The sequence below is a fragment of the Pleuronectes platessa genome, chromosome 18, assembly GCF_947347685.1.
Source record: "Pleuronectes platessa chromosome 18, fPlePla1.1, whole genome shotgun sequence".
NCBI lineage: Eukaryota > Metazoa > Chordata > Actinopteri > Pleuronectiformes > Pleuronectidae > Pleuronectes > Pleuronectes platessa.
This window is the reverse complement of record NC_070643.1, coordinates 10,762,003-10,782,681: the sequence shown is the minus strand read 5'-3', so window position 1 is coordinate 10,782,681 and position 20,679 is coordinate 10,762,003. Positions and strand designations below refer to the sequence as shown.

General features: G+C 42.4%; 2 protein-coding genes across 3 annotated transcripts; one reads left to right on the top strand and one right to left on the bottom strand.

The window, feature by feature from the left end:
• Positions 1 to 337: 337 nt before the first annotated feature.
• Positions 338 to 9,292, bottom strand: oxnad1 (oxidoreductase NAD-binding domain containing 1). Of its 2 annotated transcripts, XM_053446748.1 has the most exons (8): positions 8,830 to 9,292; positions 8,241 to 8,356; positions 6,922 to 6,988; positions 6,698 to 6,801; positions 4,521 to 4,662; positions 2,878 to 3,123; positions 2,564 to 2,672; positions 338 to 2,393 (listed from the first exon to the last, which is right to left on the bottom strand). In XM_053446748.1, exons 2-8 carry the CDS (start codon positions 8,348 to 8,350, stop codon positions 2,236 to 2,238), a joined length of 936 nt encoding a protein of 311 aa, XP_053302723.1. In that variant the 5' UTR covers positions 8,351 to 8,356; positions 8,830 to 9,292; the 3' UTR covers positions 338 to 2,235. The 2 variants fall into 2 exon arrangements, with proteins under 2 accessions (XP_053302723.1, XP_053302724.1); XM_053446749.1 differs by lacking the exon at positions 8,830 to 9,292 and having other exon boundaries at positions 8,217 to 8,290.
• An 8,412-nt stretch (positions 9,293 to 17,704) lies between these two features.
• LOC128461692 (proline-rich protein 15-like protein) lies at positions 17,705 to 19,851 on the top strand. Its single transcript, XM_053446747.1, has 2 exons — positions 17,705 to 18,038; positions 18,560 to 19,851. Exon 2 carries the CDS (start codon positions 18,580 to 18,582, stop codon positions 18,958 to 18,960), a length of 381 nt encoding a protein of 126 aa, XP_053302722.1. The 5' UTR covers positions 17,705 to 18,038; positions 18,560 to 18,579; the 3' UTR covers positions 18,961 to 19,851.
• The last annotated feature ends 828 nt before the right edge of the window (positions 19,852 to 20,679 follow it).

Below are 20,679 nucleotides of genomic sequence, written 5' to 3'. Positions count from 1 at the left end.
TTAATAAATATCATCTTTCACCTGTTGCTCTGGATCAACCACGTCATAAACTTCACACATTCCTTAGAAACTCCATCAGTTTAACATTAATGCAGTTTTAAAGAGCTGTGTGCATTGCCCCATGTTTTTTTTTGTGGTTTCAAAACCTGGACAAATCAAACAAAAAATGTCTATTTGGCAAAAATAATACAAGAAAGACGAATGCAGCTTTTTTTGTGATTTGAGTGAACTGGCCCTTTAAACGACATGTCTATTTAAAATCAGCTCTTTATTATGTTCCAGACCGTGTTGTGTGCAAGTAATGTGAAAAGCCTTTATATGGAAGCAGAGGTCAATATAAGTGTCAACCTAGATCGACTCAGTTTCCTTTATTTCCTTTAAATGTCTCGCTACCATCATAAACAGTTTTACTCATATGAGACAGAAAGGCAGAAATGACTCCAATGAGACTCAGCGGCGCTGCCCCCCCCACAGAGAGACAACAACAAGAGGCTCGCAGCCATCTCCGAGCGACGTTCAGTGATCCAAGCGAATCGGGGACCACCTGGAGGTTCCATTACAGTGCACCGTGGGATACTCACTCCACCCTGGGATGGGAAACTGTTCATGGGTATGTGGATGTGTTTGCATGTGATAGTGTAAATGAGTAAAACAGGCTGGGGACACTGGTCCTTATGTGGGAGAGACGTGTGTAAGCTTCTCGCTCTAAAAATACAGCGAATTGTGTGAAGTTTGCATGAGAGTAAAAACATGGAAACAATCACTCCATTGTAACTCAGTCAAACGACTCCAACCTCTTCAAGTCCTGCAAATAAATAGCTCTGAGGTATTTCACTAAGTATATACACACACACATGGTTTGACACATTTGCATCAGAGGTAATTGTATAAAGGAAAATCACTCAAACACTTAAGTGCAGTAAAAACAGAACCCGTTGCTATTGTTTGCACTGATTCTCTCTGCTCTAGAGAATTTAAAGTAGTTTGACATTTGGAAAAATGGGCTTATTTACTTTTCTGGCAAAGTGCTCGAGGTAAAGATATATTCTAAGTGTTGACTAGAGACAGGGAGAAACCACTGAGCTGGATATTTAAAGACATATCTCCACCGAGGAGATTTTGAATCAAAAAGACAGGAGTGAAAACAGCCTATGAGGAGTAATAAAAAAGGAGCTTATGAACTGAGAAATAGAGTAATGAATTATTTAGTATTTAGATTTTTAAAAATTGCATGTTTTAAATAAATGTCAGTCAGGTGCTTTGAATAATGGATGGAGGCACAGCACAGATGATCTTCTGAGCGATACAGTTTAAAAGAAAATGGTAACGGTACCACATGCATTTTTATCCCATCCATTATTAATTCTAAATTAAAACCTCCATTTATTTTTCAGTTATTTTGTGTTACTTCCAAACTTAAGGCTGTTTACCCACAATGATAAATGGCAATTTTGTGGGGAATGATAAAACACAGTTATGGTTCCATCACATTAGAGCTGTTTTAATCAAATCAAGTTAAAAATAATCAAATCACATAATTCAAACCTCAAATTTGACCACTCCTTCTGTATTTTTCTTTTATCAATACATTTTTCACTCTATTCACCAAGCACAGTGGCGTCATTTTCCCATATAACCCTTGGCAGGAAAGCAAAGAATTGCATTTCCCCAAATGTCAAACTAATCCTCTAAAACATGGTTGCATAGGTTCATTGGTGCGTCAACATTTAGGTGACAATTCTAGGTCAAACTAAACATCACCTATTAATCTGTTTAAGCAGAACCTCAGTGCAGGCTGATAATATGGAATCTGAAGGTATGTAACGTGTCAAAAAGTGTCTCATGATAATGAAGGGGACACTGACGCTGGAGATTTGTTGCATGTTTCAGACATTGAGGAGGAAAATGTCTTTAAGTTCTAGTGTCCTTTTCAGTCTTCCTGTTTTAAAATGATAAGAAATAAAACATAAAATCAAATCAGTCCACGGAGTCTGCTGATAACTGAAGTGTGGGCGGCCCCAGAGGCTCTATTGCAGAGCAGACACAGGTTGCAGCAGCAGGGATCACAGGATGAATTCCCTCAGCTGCTCGAGCTCTCACATTTACGTCCACATCGCTGGAATCTCTCTGTTTCTTTCCAATCTTGCCGCACCCTGTGCGCCCTCCCCCGGAAAACTAGAAGGAAACAAGAGCCGCGAGGACAGCCCTGTGGATTCCTGTGAACTGTCGATCGTTCTACCACCACTTCTCGAAGAGGATCCTGTCTTTCGAGAGGCCGAAGTCCATGAGGGTTTTGGAAATGCCTTCGATCATGGGCGGGGGTCCGCACAGGTAACACAAAGTCCTCTGTGGGTCCACACGGGCCCGCAGCTCCTCCTCTGTGATTCTCCCACCTGCAGAGACACAGTTATTAAAGAGTCACTCCCACGTGGAGATTTGATAGTTTCTGTTCTACATGATGACACAGATAAATCAACAAAGACAGACCGTGCTGCAATGTGACAGTCACTCAGTCATCCCAGCTAAACAAAGAAAAGTATGTGAGTGTGTGGGCTTAACTCACGGTTGATGAATGGCTGGACGCGTGGGTCGGCATCTGGGCTCTGTTGCGTGACGTGGAAGTCGCAGGAGAACTTGTCGGGGAAATCCCGACACACCTCGGTGATGGAGCTCTGGGAACACAGGGGTTCGGTCTTAATGCATTTGTTCCATCCTTACACACTGCAACCCACCTTCCTTTCAATAGCACGTACGTGTGAACAATGTTGAATACACAACTCAGATATTTAAACAAAAGAAAATCAGCAGAGTAAAAGGGGGAAACGTTTCCTAAGATTCCTCCCACTGATCTCGCAACAGTGTGATGCAGGCACACACCTGGAAGAGCAGCTCGTGGGTGTTCTTTGCGCTGTAGCAGAGGTGAGCGGAGCCGATGTTGTAGTCAACGCTGCCCGAGGATTGGTTGAGATGCTGCAGATCGGCGGCGTGCAGCAGAATGGAGTACAGAGGGTTGATCCCGACGCCGCCAGCCACCAGCAGCAAATCCACAGGGGGATCCGAAGGTGCCGGGTCAAAGAAGAAGTCTCCGCCAACACGCATGGCCACCTGGGAGCCCACTTCACACTGAGACGTGGGAGGGAAGAGAAAAACATTTAAAATGGAAAATAAAGATGTAGCAAAAGGTCGTTGCTACAGACGGTGAGGAGATGGACACCTGGAACCTTTTTATCAACTCAGCAGCTGAAATGTTACACCGCTATTGCATTTTGCATAAATCATTTTTTTACATTTTAATTTCTTTCTTTTAACTTTTATATATCCTGTCCTCTTCTGAGCTTAACTGCATTTTTAAACATCTGCTTCTTATACAGTTTGACTTGAGACCTTCCACACGAGCAGTTTCAATCAACTCACTGAAGCCCCCTTAACTAACCCTTGACAGCAATTACACGAGTGAAACACTTCAGAGGTTATGGGCAAAAAATGTAAAACTAGAAGCAAAAGGAAAGAATCATTTTTATGGCTGAATTACCCAAATATTCGATTAGCTCAGTGCCACTGCAGGGTCGGACACAGAGGAAAGACATGAAATAAGAAATCTGAAAATAGCATCTGACTTGCAATTTTTCTTATGATGCTTCATCTGTATAACAACCAGAGGTGTGATTATGTAGCATGATTCGTTCTCCAACTATAGCACATCCCCTTCTCACCCCCCCCCCCTCCTGTTGCTCCACTCATTTGCTTTCTGCAACACTCACACCTTGAAATGACTTCACCTTCTCTCTCACACACAAACTAACAACTGCAATCTTCCTTGTTCATGACCAAATCTTCTTTCTGAGAATATTCCAAGTCCTTGAAGGAAGCGAACCTAGCAGGTATGTCGAATTACTTTCATTTGATCATGAGCACTGCTATACGTCTTTTACACCCAAATCAGCAAGTATACGAAGGCTCCAAAAACAAATGCAAGTAGACATTCTTTAAACATTAAAAAGGGCCATAAACGCCTTCGCCATTTTTCCATGGTGAGTCATCTTTGCTGTCAGAAACGCTCCGAGACGAGCTCTCTCACTTCGGGTTAGTGTTTCTTGCATTATACAAAGAAAAGTAAAAAATCCCTTTTGCATGTTGTTCCCAGGATGTTAAAAAATAACAAGCACAAAAACTTTCATGGCTATTTACCAGCCTACTCCTAGATGTTCAATGTGGGTCATAACGTTTCACAGGAATAGGTGTTCGTTAGTGTCTAGACTTAAAATAAATAATTAAAACAAAGAAGAAATAAGAATGGCGGATCACAGCCGATATAAACCTGTGTCTACTGCAGAGTCATTTGACCCGGGACTGAATGCTGATTATATTCATTCCCACTGCAGATAAAAGCCAGATGTTAGGAGTTGTTAGTGGGTCTTTTGTCCAGTAAAGGAGGGCTGCAGTAATATTTGGTATTAGCAATGGATTATTTAATAAAATGTTGTCTATATGATGACAATGTGTGAATCCACTCCACTCACCACAGTGTGGACCCAGTGTGCCGGGGGGTGTTGGGTGTATTTTACGGCCAGTTCGATGACCCCTTCCTGCTGCAGCAGACACGGGCTGGAGCACATGGAGAAACCTCCCACCTTCTCCACACCGGGGATGAAGAAATCCACCCTGTACACACAACCGCAAAACAGGATCGTCAGCTGATGATCAATCCAATGATAATAAAATAGTAAAAACTGTTAAATTATATAATATAATAATAACCATCCACACAGTACCTTTCTTAACAAACTTCACTGAAGGAAAACATTTAAAATACAGGAAGAATTGAAAGGAACGACTGTTTACTGTATAATTACATTAAAAAGTCAGACTGTGGATCTGCTCTTATTCAATGTAACTGTATTGTAAAGTATCATATGTATTTTAATGACATGCACATGTTCGTTAAACTCGGTAACTTAAATCCATTGGTTTAAACCATAAACATACATCATTTGAGCAGGAAAAACAGCTGACTTTTCAGATTTCAAAACAATAGTTAAGAGAAGGGTCCAACAATGTGCTGAACTGAAGGTCAACGTGTGAGCGAAGGTGGAGTGGTGACCTTTGACCTTGCACTACAGGTTCCAGTGCTTCCAGAAAAGAAGAACAAAACCGAACCAGATGGAAAGTTGCCAACTAGTTAGTATATTCAAAGTGATCCATTAAGAAGAAGAGTGGACAGACCCCCCCCCCCCCCCCCCCCAAGAGGAAAAGAGCGATGCTAAACAGTCAGGCTCGTGTTCCACCAACACAATGACCCACTGTTACACGAGAGAGAGACACTGAGTCCACAACCCTCAGAGGCATCATAAATATGGATCTGCTCTGAAGACACATATGTTCCGCCCACCACAACCTCCTTCTCATTCTCCTCCTCCTCCTCTTCTCACACCTGGAGACCAACTACCAAATGCTACTTTTTTTCAGAAACACTGGAACAAAAAAAAATCTCCATCCATTTACATTCATTATCAGTTGCCGCAGGGCAGCTGCCTGCCAGTTTTATATCTCACCACCGCCCACCTACAGTATGGCTCCATATATATTCTCTGCACGTGCAGGGTACACTAATTAACACTAGAAATACAGACTGGCAGACACAAACTTGGAAATAAAACTGTCTTAATTAAAGTAACTTAACTTTGTACTAGTTTCGATCAAAACTTTTATTTGTAGAACATGTATTAATTAAAACTTGTCACAGACCCTCCAGCAAAGCTCTGTTAAAAAAATCCTTGTGATATGATGGTCACTTTTATTTCAACACACTATGGAGAATTATTTGACTTAAGACCTGCCTTTTACTTTTAGGTATTTTATTGTGAATGAACTTGTCTGACAATTACCACAGATACAAATGGAATTGCAGAAAGGACAAGAAACAAAAACAAACTAACAAGCTAAAACATCCCACAGTGTCAGGCATCGATCAAAAACATCATCTCCAGCATTTTTCAAGTCAAAGCTTCAGATATTGGTGCAACCCGTCGTATACAACAGTTCAATTCACAAATCTTTGTGGAAACAAGATTTTATCAAGTAAAAAAAACTATTTGGTTTGTCCTTATTTGACAAAAGATTTTGAATCTTCCCTGAGTCGAGTTTCTTCATTTGATCAACATCAGCTCTTCATGCTGACTGATGTAACATTAGAAACTGTTCAGGGTAAAGTTCAACTCCAGTGTGAGACTCTAAATGAAACCCAACACTCACACCTTGCGGTGACTGCAAGTAGTTCAGGCACAATGATATTAAAAAGTGAGCTCAGGTCTGGGTTTAAATTTCAGTTTCGTGAACAAAGTATTACAATGATAGCTTCTGTTTAAAGTGTCAAACAGATGTGATGTCAGCCGAATTGAAAAAACTGAAAAAATTTTGAGTCATGTTTGCATTTCTGTTCCATATTTACCTTGACTGATAATCTAGTAGTCACACAATCTAAATAGCCTGGATACAAATTGAATTATCATAATGTATTCATTTGTCTAGGTAAGAGAAGTAACAAATTACTGAAACAACACGCATGTAAGCCAGAGGAACGGTCTCATTTCTCCTCATCTCCCTGCAACACCTCAGGCATCACATGACAGTGTGTTCTTCAACCTGACAGAAAAATGTTTAACAAGTTGGCGGTAACATTACGAGAGCCTCTACTCACCACTGTCCCGCTTTGAAGCTGAAGTTTGGATGGACGGCTATCCTCAAACGTCTCACTGTCTCTGACTCGTTTATTATTCCACATACTTGAGCAGGATACAGAGGCTGTTTAGACATTTTGAATAGGTTGATTGTCAAAGGATGAGTTATATGTAGTTGATGTAGTCACGTCACAAAATGTCACAGTTTACAGATACACATATGAATCACAAAATATCAACTTACACTCTGTCTGGAGTTGCTTGCTGTCCTCTCCAGGTGGTCCATTTTTCTTTTGGAGGTCATATTTCTTCTAATAAAGAATGAAAGTTTTTGTCAGGTGCCTTGAAAGTCAAATGTTGCTTGAAGAGTTAGTAAACAGAGACTGACAGCCTTGTATAACGAGCGACTTTGAAATAAACCTTTGCCCTCACTGAGCCAACTTAAAGGGCCAGTTCCCCCGAAATGACCAAACAACAATTGTTGTCACTAGCCTCTTGTCCAATCCAGCTCTGTGGATAGTTTTTCTTTTATGCGTTTAAATAATGGGCTATTGACCTTTGACACTTGGCATCTGCTGCTGCTGCTCTCATACAAATGGAGGTGAGATTTTAAAGAACAGACGAATCACATTTGAAAAACACGAAGGTACTCGAACGACAAAAGTTGTTCAAACTATCTGTGTATCTAAAACCCAAACTATTTGTAATAAAAGATAATTGAGAAAATGGGTGGAAGCAACGAAATGTTGGCACAAGATTTGCTGCACAAGTTGCTCTCATCATCACTTGTAAAATAATTAAATCAATCAGCTCTAGGCAGTAGTTTTTATTGTGAACTTGTCAAATGTGCACTTCTGACACTTTCAAACTGTATATCCATTTCTCACAAGCACCAATACACCAGACTTTTAACCAATACAGACGTTTATATGATTACCGTTACTATCTATATGCTTGTCACTCCTGATCCTTCTGTCTTTACTCTTTATGATTATAAAAATATTGGAGATGTTGGTTAAACGCTCAAAAAAACAATTTTGTTTACAAACTCCATGTTTTTCCCACATTCTGACTCCAAAGCATGTGGAAGCCCAGTATGTCCTTGATTGTAAATATCTACATTTGTGGCAGGGTGCCTGCAGATATAAACAAATTAAATGTTTCCCCACAGTCCCAGTCTTGAAAGACTTCTGACACGTGCTCTAAGAACCGCATGTACTCGCCATTCTCAAGTCACCCATCGTTAAACTTGCATCTCCCCGGGTTCATAAACTAAGTATCAGGCTGACTAGAGAGACGCGTTTCATGTAAAGACTTAACCAGAGACAGACTAACAACACAGCATGTACCAAAACTACAAATCCATTTTCTTCTGACTGGAAGAGCAGAGCCATTTTTCTAAGTAATCTTTATTGTCGAACACCACAGAGACAGGGCTGTTAAGACACTCAGGTCTGAACCCAAATGTAAACATGTCTTTAGATACAAAAGTAGATATAAGTACACAGTCAAAATCCAAATTCTGAAGACAAACACAACTGGTACTTCTCCGTAGAGACTCACCTTGTGGTGAAGCTGGGCTGGACCAGCAGCCGGGAGCAGAGCAGACCTGCGGCGGGACAAGGGAGGCTGAGGCTTCGGGCAGCGGAGGACAACAGACCCGGGACGCTCATCACGACCTGGGTTGGATTCGGAGAAGAGCAGAGGTCCTCTGACGTTAGCTGACAGCTGTCACTCACCTATGCCACACGTGACTGAACCTTCTAGCTCGAGGCTCAGCTGAGTGAGCGGAGTGGACGTGAAGGCACCACACACCAAACTCCACTTACAGAATGATCCAGTGTGTCCGTACATCAACTACATAAACACCTAACTTCACAGGAAACAACCTCAATAAACATGGATACTACTGATACTGACCGCTGCCCAGCTGAGGGTAAAGAGAACAATGTTTAAAACGTTACACACTGATTATAAAGAGGTTCTGCGCGTTTCTGTAATTATTTAGTTTGGACAGTTACTCCTCCGTCATGCTGCTGCTGAGGGTTAGCACACTAGCTAACGCTGCTAGCATGTCAACGCCGGTGTTTGCTGTTGGCAAAACAAACAGCTGTAAACCGTAAACAACGAGCCGAGGCGCTTCGTCTCTCACCGACACAAGATGACGCTGGGTTTCTGTCAAATGTCGTTCATAGTTTCATCCGGTATCTCCGGTGTAACCTTGGTTATGTTGTGGTTATATGACGGAGCTACGTCTCTTCTTCTGCGACGTTTAGCGGCAGCCTGGCGTCTTCGTCTGCGGAGAGTTTGGTAAGTTTGAGTTCAGGTAGTCTCAGCAGCGCCCTCTCCTGGACGAGGGGCATGTAGCTCCGAGGTCTATGTTCATTAGCAGACCAATCTACGGTGGCCCTGAAAGCTCAACGAACGGCAACTTAAGAAAACACATGCAAGTTGACAAAACACCTGCAAAAAGAGAAAAGCGCTGCAAATACCGGAACGAGCTGCAAATAGAGAAACGCGCAGCAAATACCGTAACGCGTTGCAAAAAGCCAAACGCGCAGCAAGAAGCCAAACGCGCAGCAAGAAGCCAAACGCGCAGCAAGAAGAGGCCACAACACAACGGAAGTGTTTCCAGGGGACAGCTAAAAGTGATGGACACTGCTGCCACAAAAGCGTCCAGTACACCAAAGAAATTCGATTCCACACAGGGTTCGGCCACCCGCGGCTCTTCGGCCCCTCTGCAGTGGCTGTACAGTACAATGTTGTGCATATGTTTAGCGAACGCTGAACTTAACGAATCAGTTTTCATATTATTAACGTGAACGTAACGATGAACGTGAGTGAACGTCACGTACATTTTTTAAATCATCACCGTATCAGGCCATCATGAAATACCAGGAGCGGGCGAGTGTGTGTGTGTGTGTGTGTGTGTGTGTGTGTGTGTGTGTGTGTGTGTGTGTGTGTGTGTGTGTGTGTGTGTGTACGTGTGTCCCCCGGCGCTCCGACCCCGCTCACTCACTCGGAGAGAGCCACAGTGAGCTCTGATCACGGAAGATGATCCGATCTAGAGACATGTCGTCTTCTCCTGTTAAACTGAATAAACAGCGCTAACAAGCAAGGCCCTGTTTGTGAGGCAATATATTGTCCATAGTGTGCAGGGGTACGAAACCTTTACTATCAAAAGAGCGAGTGGGCGGGGTCGGAGCCCCGGGACCCGGGACCTATATACAGTCTATGCCCGGGACCGGAGCACTCGCTACACACACACACGTACACACACACACACACACACACACACACACACACACACACACACACACACACACACACACACACACACACACACACACACACACTCGCCCGTTCCTGGTATTTCATGATGGCCTGATACGGTGATGTACGTGACGTTCACTCACGTTCACGTCACATCGTTACGTTCACGTTTATAATATGAAAACTGATTCGTTAAGTTCAGCGTTCGCTAAACATATGCACAACATTGTACTGTACAGCCACTGCAGAGGGGCCGAAGAGCCGCGGGTGGCCGAACCCTGTGTGGAACCTAATTTCTATGGTGTATTGGACGTTTTTGTGGCAGCAGTGTCCATCACTTTTAGCTGTCCCCTGGAAACACTTCCGTTGTGTTGTGGCCTCTTCTTGCTGCGCGTTTGGCTTCTTGCTGCGCGTTTGGCTTCTTGCTGCGCGTTTGACTTTTTGCAACGCGTTACGGTATTTGCTGCGCGTTTCTCTATTTGCAGCTCGTTCCGGTATTTGCAGCGCTTTTCTCTTTTTGCAGGTGTTTTGTCAACTTGCATGTGTTTTCTTAAATTGCCGTTCGTTGAGCTTTCAGAGCCACCGTACCAATCACAGTCAGCAGGATGTAAACACATACAGGTAAACATTTGTATAAATTAAATCCAAATTATAAATAAAATTCTGTGGAAAACAATCTTTTTTTAAATGATATATTATTCCATATTTGTATGTATGTACAGTAGCTTGCTTCAGATCTATAGAGTAAAACTATTCTCGTAGGATGCCGTGTTATTCAACACAAACTCACAGCTCCAGATGAAGATCTCTCAGCTCTGACCAGGAGATGATGTGAAAATTGAATAGGATGTGATGTTGAGTTCAAAGCTGAAAAGTCTCTGATCCAACTGGTGCTAATCCTGTAATTCCACATCGATTCATTCAGAGTACAAATCAAGTCATGTTTGTATCGTGTTCTCTGATTCCACCTCGTTGTCAACTGCTGCTTTGAGCCCACATTACTTTCCCATTTGTCACCAACTTCTCTGAATGAGTGCACATGACTTTGTCAAAATTATGGATTTAGTAGCTGAGCTGAGGCTCAGCCATGCACAGAGCGTTCAGACGTACTGATCTGCAGGCCTTCACCCAAGGATGTTTCCCAACCTTCTTCGGTGGCTCAAATATGAGAACAAAATCTGAGCCCTCTTCTAAACATTTAAAATCCTGAAGACCTGAAGCAAGAAATTAAATTGAACCCGGGAGTTGTTCCAGCCACTCAGTCATGCTGGGTGAGGCTCTGCCTAACACATGTCTGTCTGGAAAGGGTCTGGTGATGGACGGTTGGATTGCCTTGCTGCCTGCAGCCTCATGGTAACAGCATAAACTGCTTGGAACCTGATGAAAGCTGTGCAGCCGACACCGACCCAAAAGCTGCCTCAACAAGCTGGAGCTGCGTCTGCAAACCAGGAAGGAGGTCACCTCTTCAGAGATTATTACTGAGCCTGAAAAACAGACAGGAAGTGGGAAATTGCTCTGTTAATTCTGTAAACTGGCCAAGTTGAGGTGAACACACACACACAAACACACACACACACACACACACACACACACACACACACACACGCATACACACGCACACACAAACACACAAACAGTACACAACCTTGTAATGTAAAAACAATGCATTTGGCGTCATCTGCTGGCCAAATAACATAGTGTGTTGTTAGTTGTGAGGAGCATTCTCCTGTCAGCTGCTTTCTCTGGGAGTCACTTTGGTCATATTTGATGTGTGTTGATGTCAGGATTTGTAGTAAATCCCACCTAATGCAGCAAAGAGCAGGGTGTTTTTAACTGATGTGAATTATGCTGCTTTATTTAATCACTGAAACAATTTTCACACATCCTCACTGCTTTAATGGCGGTTAGGCAGGTTACCTTCACAAAGTGTGTTGCCATAGTAGCTGACACAGAGTTTCCATCAGTTCTGAGTCAACTAACTGTTTTCTGAAACTTGCCCCATGAGAGGCAGCTGTGGCACAGGAGTGGGTCGTCCACTAACCAGAAGGTCGGAGATTCAATCCCCAGTTCCTCCAGTCAATCCCCAGTTCCTCCAGTCGATCCCCAGTTCCTCCCGAAGTGTTGTGCCTCACAATGTGAAAGAGTGAATGTGGTTTGTACTGTGAAGCACTTTGAGTGGTCGATAAAAATCAGAGAAAAGTCTTACACAGGTTAAACACAATCCTTTTTGCATGTGTTCCCTGTTTCATCTGAGCATGCTGCGTGGCTAATCCAGGGAACATCAAAAGTATGGAGCGCAGTTGACCCCAGAGGACGAGGTTTGATGCCCTCCTCACCTTCATCATCCACATCAGCATTGGTGCAGACATAAGTCAGAAGACATCTTTAAAGTAGCTTTTTTTATCTTTCTTGTGGAATACAAACCCAGCAAGTCATACTCATACCAGCATTGCTTTTGCAATACTGGATAAAATGTCAAATATTATATTGATAAGTATTGCAACTGTTTTCAACAGGACCACTAATCCATGCAGCTGCCAGCTGGTGATGTGGAATGATCCAGATGGGAGGTCACTACTCGTCCTTAAAAAAGTAAAGCTGAATCGTGGTGCCACAGGCACACCGACCTGTATCAAAAATCAGTTTATGTATGTTATATATACAAAATAAATACAGCATATCTGTTTAATGTTTCTTTTATTATTGCACTTTTCATTTCAGTGTAAACTCAATTGAACACATATTTTTGGTGGAAAATGTTAATGTATTCATTAAAAAATAAATAATTGCAAATAATCGCAGCATCCTGGATATGTTTCTCAATAAAAAATATTGTGAATAAGAGATTGCTTGGGAGGAAGATGGAGTGTTCGGAGAAAAGCCACCCAGACACGAGAACCCAGGCCCCCTCTTGCTGTGACATTTACATTGACTTCCACTTTATTTTCACCCAACCTTTTGAAACACACTGAACTACCTTAAGAGTTACACCAAATGAGTGCTGGAATAATATACATACACCCTCTAGCTTTCAGATCCAGTGTTTAGCTGAGATAGAGGGTTCCAATCAGGTCTTGTGGTAATGTTTCCTTAATATCATATAATTATATCTCAGCATTGGTAAATATTAAAATGAGAATGACCATTTCTTTTAATGAGGATATTGCACCAGGTTAGTTTCAGTTTAATAGTTAAGGTTTAACATTAGGCACCTGATGGTTTAATGATCAATGTGCTCATGAATGCAGTAACCAGACCTGTGGGTGTGCACTTGCTGTATTTTATGTGTGTGTGGCCGTCTTTCTTGAGAATAGCACTTAAGAGAAACACCACAACAAATACAAAGGAAATAACCAGTAAGTGTTGGATTCCTTTCTGCATTCCTGAAGGCTTCCTCTTGAACGTCTGCAGGGCTAATGACACACGCTGAGGTCTGACGGTGACTTTAAACTGCTTCAAACTCACCGTTTAATAACAGCACAGGGAGAAGAATGTGCCAAACAATACGATCAACGAATCCACCACACAATGCAAGACATGAAACTAATTCCAGTCACAGCAGTACAAGTCGGCCTGCTCCACCCAAAACGCAGGGGACAAGTTGTCTAGAGCAGTTCTCCTTTTATTTCTGCTGCATGTAAACGTCAGTATTTGTTTATGGTGTTTCTTTGAGAGAACCAGTAAACCAGGTGGATTTATACATGTCTTTACTATCCTTTAATACACTATAGCCACTCATCCACTTTAAGAGATTTTCTTTTTCTGTGTGTGTGTGTGTGTGTGTTTGTGTGTTTGTGTGTGTGTGTGTGTGTGTGTCTGTGTGTGTGTGTGTGCGAGCCGACTCCACCAGTCCAACTGGCTGCCTTCCTGCTCTCTTTTTCCCAGGGTTGAGCACGCCTTGGTTCAACCTGTTGTTCAATGCGCTGCATGGACCAAAAAAGATTTTCAGGTTTATCCTTTCACAAAGACGTGCCAAACTCATACGCACACCTGGCACATGCGTGAGCCACTGGCTTTTCCGTCATCACACGTAAAGAGGCAAATGCGTAGACAGAAGGATCGTGTTCGTCTGAGTCAACACAAATATGTACACACGGCTGAATGTATCACTTTTGTTCAATCAGTGTGTAGAAAATTGTGTCTACCTGTGACCTTTGGAATAATGGAAAGTGATTATGGACAAACCCCTTCTCACAATCACTTACAAATTGACAGTTTTACCTGATAAGATCGAACAATAAGCTTAAAGTAAACAAAATCAATCAGTACTTTTACCATGAAACTAGAAAGGTACGCAGAGAGCTCCACATTCATTTTAAGAATCCACATTTAAATTCACCAGATCTGCAATTTTTTATTTTGGATCTGCCCCAAATCCATGGATTCTTCTCAGGGAAATCAAGGACAATGTTGATAAATGTAAAAGAACGTTTTAGCCCGACCACATATCCAGATATCTACCAAAATTGAATGTGTTCTTTCTTTACCCAAACCACATCCTTCCACCCAATTTCGTGGTAATCTGTCCAGTAATTCTGCTAAGTACCAGACAAACAAACAAACAAAAAGAAGCCATGATCTACTCAGTGGAGCTTATTGTACCTGACAGCTCAATCAAAAGTGTCAGGTGCTGCTGCAGCTTAGAGAAGGAAGTTTGTATTTCAGCTCAACCTTTCAGTGTATGAAGGTAAATAACCTGCTGTGGTTGTCAGGGAGAAAAAGAAAGCGTTGATTCACGTAGCCTCTCGTGACAGAATGTCAACCATTTCCCAGACAGAGACAGATGCTGGTGGAGGGAAACACCTTGTGTGAAAAAAAACAGTTTCAATATCTCTTGACATGTCATTTCGTTTTCTGCACACATGCCCATCCTACCTCTCTGTATCATTGGGCAAATATCCAGATTTCACCCTGAGGAAAACTTCAGATCAATAGATATATCATATGTGTTCTCTGGGTGGAGAGAGACTAATGTTTACACTGTAGTACGAGTCTCTATATCTCAGGAGAGGATCTCGATATCTGATGTTTTCTTTATCCGGTCGGTGGCTGATGTTCACAATCAACTCTCAGTGAGACTGCCTGTGGTGTTGTGAACAGGAAAGATGACATGTAGAGATATGGGACTGAGAAGTGGAGAGGTGATGTAACGAGATTACATCCGGTGATTATGAAGCTGCGTCAATGTGACTCTTTGGTGAACAGGGAACCAGGCGGAAGTTATTAGTATTATTACTAATTTATAAGAAAACATCCATCAATCCATCAATCTATCAATCTATCAATCTATCAATCTATATATCTATCTATATATCTGTCTATCTGTCTTGCACTAATGTACAGTGTGTTACATTATCATAGTGCATTTAGTGTGTAGTATGGGTCCCTTATCTACACACACACACACACACACACACACACACACACACACACACACACACACACACACACACACACACACATACACACACACACACACACACACACACACACACACACACACACACTATACTCAAATGTCTTCCAGTAGCGATAATGAACATGACACATACTATTATAATTTATTACTGTAATGTTAAAACTGTGTTTCATAATTAAAGTTGCCATATCTATATATTATAATTTAGTTTGTCTTTCCACAATAAGCATGTACTAAAATATTAAACTGTGTGTGAACTTACTCTTGAGTTTGTGCAGAGTGAGAAAATGACTCCGCAGAGTTTCGACTGTGATGGGTGATGATAGCAGAGGGAGTCCCTCAGGTATTCAGGCCACCCTCCGCTGACTGAAGGGGAGAGAGAGAGAGAGAGGGAGAGAGAGAGAGAGAGAGATAGTGCACATTCCTGTTGCCACAACGACAGCTTTCACTGTAAATTTCAGAGGAGGCAAACACAAGGCGATTCCAGATTCCTCCCTCCTCTCTGAGCGTCTGTGTGTAGCGACTCGGCTGCTCTGCCCACACTGGGTCTTCCCTCTTGGCACAGACACACACACAGAAACCATTTGACCAGGGATTACACAGTCACACCAGGAGAAACTGATTCTCGTCCTCTCTGGCAGATGAAATGTCCTCACTCTCGAGGATCCAATGACATTTCGAAACTCGGCTTTGACACAAAAGAAAGATTAAGAAGAAAAGATTATTCCAACCCTGTGCTAACGTGATTACTGTGGACCTCAGCTGTAAATTAAGACGTGATCTGTTTAAGTATGGATATGGAGATTGAAACGTTTGCTCTTCTCCTCCAGAAATATTTCTAAAATATGCAACATACATGGCAAACACCTGACTGATGTTTTAAGGATGTACATTAAGTTTTAAACTTCGATTTTGCAGGTTCCAAGTATATTTTTAAGTTGATTTAGTTTTAAAGCCATGTTCTCTTTGGTGGTACCTTTTGGAACGATTTTAAATTTAACAGACTGGTACTTACGGGTGGCCTTGTTTTTGATGATTTGAAAATGAATTACACAAAAACAAAACTGTACCACATACAAACAACTTAATACAAATGGGGAATGTGTGCTGTGCAACAAGTTTCTTCATGGAGGTCACTAAACTGTATTGCATTATACATTTGAAAACATTTTGGAAGGTCTGATGACATGCATTAAAGTGGTGATATAATTATGCAAAAAATCCTAAATTATAATTTCTGTTATTGCAATACATTATCAAAGCATTGCTCATAAAGTATCATTACCATATGAAATTATATATTTCATATGGTCATCATGGAGTAAGAAATACAATATTCCCCTGAAATGTAGAGACATTAAAGTATTAAGTCACATGAATGACCACAACAAAATAAATACTGACATAAAATAAACTAATGACATCCTATTGATAAGCAGGTAACTTTTGTGAATTTTTTTTCGTCCTTATAACTGATCTATTCATCATTAATTGATGAACATGTTACATATCGGTTACACATTTTCTTACTTTATATCCTAACTCAGTTTTGGATGTGTAATACCATTTCTGATTATGTTGCATGTGCATGAACCACGGCACATCTGGGTCATGAGTGAGTGATGTGTCTCAGTCATGTGTAGTTATTTACAGCCAGGGAGTCAGAACAGAAAGGAAAACTACATGAAACCCTGGAGAAACTCACACTGAAGTCAGAGTGGGACCTTCACTGTACATTCTGAGGACAAGGAAGGAAGCATCACGTGTGACAGGTTACCCCAGCAGGTTAGATATAGGCGCCAGGCCAAACTGCTTCCCCTCTCATAATGTTAGCTTACAACAACAATAATAATAACAATAACGACAATTGCACGTCTGGTGCAGAAAGGTCATTTCAACACAATCCTGACTTCCTCCTGGGCCGCGTCCCCTTCGAATACTGAGCAACTCCAACACTTATCACCGAACAGACTGCCCAGTGCAACCTGTTTCTGGTCAGTGGCTATTAATAAATACCATCAACACCACAGAATAAACACCTCCACTCCTTTGCACGGCAAGTCACTGAAGCCTAAAGTGCAGGGCGTCCTAAAAATTTCTGGATAATTTTGTCCTGGCCTGGGTTGGGTTCGACTCATACAAAGGGCCCTGATACTGAAGAGGCGCGCGCTCCCATGGGTTTGGTTGCTATGCAACGATAAGCCCCGCCCACCACCGCAAGTGCAGCTCTACCTGATCGGGTTCCCACGTGACAGATTCTCACGGCTCGTCCAATCAGGAGTGACGACAGGTGCTCTGGCTCCGAGAGTTTCGGAGGCGGAAACCTGCTGGTTCAGTAGCTTGAAGCCGCTCCTTATAAATGTGTCACTTCATGGGAGCTTCTCTGGAGGGTGGTCGAGGAAGAGAGGGAATTGTTTCCTGAGTTAAGGAGGAGAAGGAAGAATTAAACGCGTCGACAGGTGGGAGATGAGTGTGGTCCGGACGCCTGGCCCGTGCGTAAAATGGATCCTGCTGCGACGCGCTGAGGGGCTGCTGGCACAGTGGTTGTGAGCGCTTCACCAGAAGAAGAAGAAGAAGACATCAAATTGTCCTGTGGATTTAAATCCGAACATATTGATAATTGATATCCAACTTCTTTCAAAGGGTCCACACCACCTGTTGTTGCCAAGGTAAGGCTTCATGAGCTATTTTTTGCGCATTTGCATTGTTCACTTGTGAATCACAGCCTGGGTTTGTTCTCCTGTTCTCACGACTCATTAAACCAGTTTTACAGAAAAGATCAATAGGGTTACACTGGTTATTCATAGGATCAGTTTGTCCTAAACAAAAGCTGTCTGGCCAGTGGAGGATGGAGGGGAGGCAGGTGCAAATAAATCAGGATATGACAGAACCGAAAACCAAATAATTTTTTCATCAATCCAGAGAAGGCAAATAATCCGGGTCAAACTGAGTCAAGATTTCTGAAGATATGTGGCACAAAAAGAAGACCATGTGTCAGCCATATTTTAGAGATAGGCTAATGCTCAGACCATAGTATTTGTTTTAAAAACATAAATTTGATATTAAGAGTGTGAGATGAGAGGGGGGGGCATCAGTTCAGAGCATGTAAACAAGTGATGTCCTCTCAGCAAAACAATTACTTTATTCCAGAGACCAGCTGAATACTGAATACTTGTGTTCCCTGTTCCAGTTTCCAACCTCCAGTCAAAGATGACAGAGCGAATCCCCTGGTGGAAGGCATTCCTGACAAAGAAGAAGCCAACTGGCCCCAAGGATGCAAGTGCGCCCCACGTCTTCGACCCAGACTTTGACCCCTTTGCACAAAAAGATGGCTCCACAGGTGCCTCCAGGACCACCGGCGACCAGCCCCTGTCCCAGCACGACTCAGCCAAGAACTCCAGCATGCACAGTGACGACACCTATGACGACTCCCGCCTGGAATCCGTCTTCAACGAGCAGACGTGTCGCAGGAACATGAAGGTGTCTCGCTCGGGGCGATTCAAGGAGAAGAGGAGGGTGCGCTCCAGCCTTCCCATACAGGAGAAAGAGACACAAGAGCATGCAGCGTCAGGGAGAGAGGAAAAACGGTGACGGGGAGGAAAATGACAGAGCGAAAGAGAGACTCCTTTGAAAAGATGCTCGAGGAGAAGGAGAAGGATCTGAGAACCGTGAAGATGCTTGAGGCATTCCAAGATGTCTGCTGTGTGTTTGTGATGAAGGAGAAGATATACTGCAGGAGTTAGGTTATGTTGTTAGAGAAATAATGAAGATTTGATGAAGGACTTGTGCCAGAGGGACACAGAAACAACAACACGTGACATGATTGTATTTGTTATGATGGTCACTGAACCATTTGGCCAACGTTATCCCATAAATCCCCAAAATGAAGAGGTGCAGTGGTAACGCAGTGAGCACTTAACGTCCCGCAGTGTCTCCGATTCTATCAGGGACACTGTCGTCATCACAGGGCAACTCATAAAACGACCTACAACAAGCACAATCATCAAACGTAATTAACCAATGAAGTGTGATATGCTCCGAGAAAAATATTGTTTTATAAGATGTTTACATTATTTGTGTGATAAAAATAATATATGTTTGACAATGAAGGATAAGTATAATGCTCCCTTTCTACCGTGCTTTTACAGAAACATGATGATTCCAAAGGGTTTAGAAGGATTTTTTATGAAGGTGTAACAGGTCTTTTTTTGATGATGTGTGAAAACAAATCAGCTAATGTAAGAAATGCACATTGCCAGCCGAATGCATCAAATAGTTTTAAATGAAGGATGATATCCAGCATGTTTTTATAACATAATGAGCTCTAATCAAAGTTACTGACATTGAAGTCATGTTGTATCCCGCTGAAGGAGAAAATGCCACAGAGCTACTGAAGTCTGATCCAGAAACTGACGTAGCTTTGCTTCACAGAACGACTGTATTTTGGATCGCCTGCGAAATAAATCGGGGTCACAGCTACAATCAGTTGTATCAGTGTGTGTTTGTGCATATGAGCTTGCAACCTGCTAGTTAATGTGTCGACTAAGGTGTTTATGTTGTCCTTCTTTAGAAAACTGACACGTAGTTTACACAAAAACTGATGAAAATCTGCACTCAAGACAAAGCATGAGCCCAAATGTGAAAGACTTGATATTCACAAGCGTTCCATCGCTGACCGTGACTCACATGCTATTAATATATTGTCTGAAACAAACAATAGGGACCAGTGCTATTTATGTATACATATTGTGTGCAGTGTAAGTCATAGAGTCTATGACACACACTGTCATAGAATGCTGAATGCTGAATGCTATAGACAGTCCTACAGCATTCGCAACTGTTCTGTCACTTCAAGGGAGGAGCACGCCTGTGTCACCGCATTCCTTCGTCACAGTTATGGTTTGAGGTGTGTGAGCGGTGTACGTGTGTTTACGCAAGCGGGGATAAGACTGACGACTCGGAAGTCCCAATATCATTTGTTGGATTTCCTGGACTGCTGTGGCTCATTAATCATGGTGCAATGAGGCCATCAAATCAGGGCGACTTGTAGCGACACGTCCTACCACAAGGGGGCGCGATTGTGCCACCATGGAGCCAGAAAGTGGAGTTGAGTTGGAGTGAAATTAATCCGATGCTGGGATAGAAAAAAAACACCATGCTAGAGGTAATCACGGAACCATGTCCTCAAGCAGCTCTCACACAGGCACATTGTTTAGTCTGCTCCACAGGTGTGATTGGAAAAGGTGAGGAGGAAAAGATTCCTGCAACTTCAGCCTCTCTCTCTCTCTCTCTCTCTCTCTCTCTCTCTCT

Excerpts from the sequence above, each read along its gene's own strand:
- oxnad1 (XM_053446748.1), bottom strand. The coding sequence starts at position 8,350 with ATGAGCGTCCCGGGTCTGTTGTCCTCCGCTGCCCGAAGCCTCAGCCTC. Across the intron at positions 6,989-8,240 it reads CAGCCCAGCTTCACCACAAG|AAGAAATATGACCTCCAAAA; the intron begins GTGAGTCTCTAC and ends ATTCTTTATTAG. Across the intron at positions 3,124-4,520 it reads CACACTGGGTCCACACTGTG|TGTGAAGTGGGCTCCCAGGT; the intron begins GTGAGTGGAGTG and ends CCCACGTCTCAG.
- LOC128461692 (XM_053446747.1), top strand. The coding sequence starts at position 18,580 with ATGACAGAGCGAATCCCCTGGTGGAAGGCATTCCTGACAAAGAAGAAG.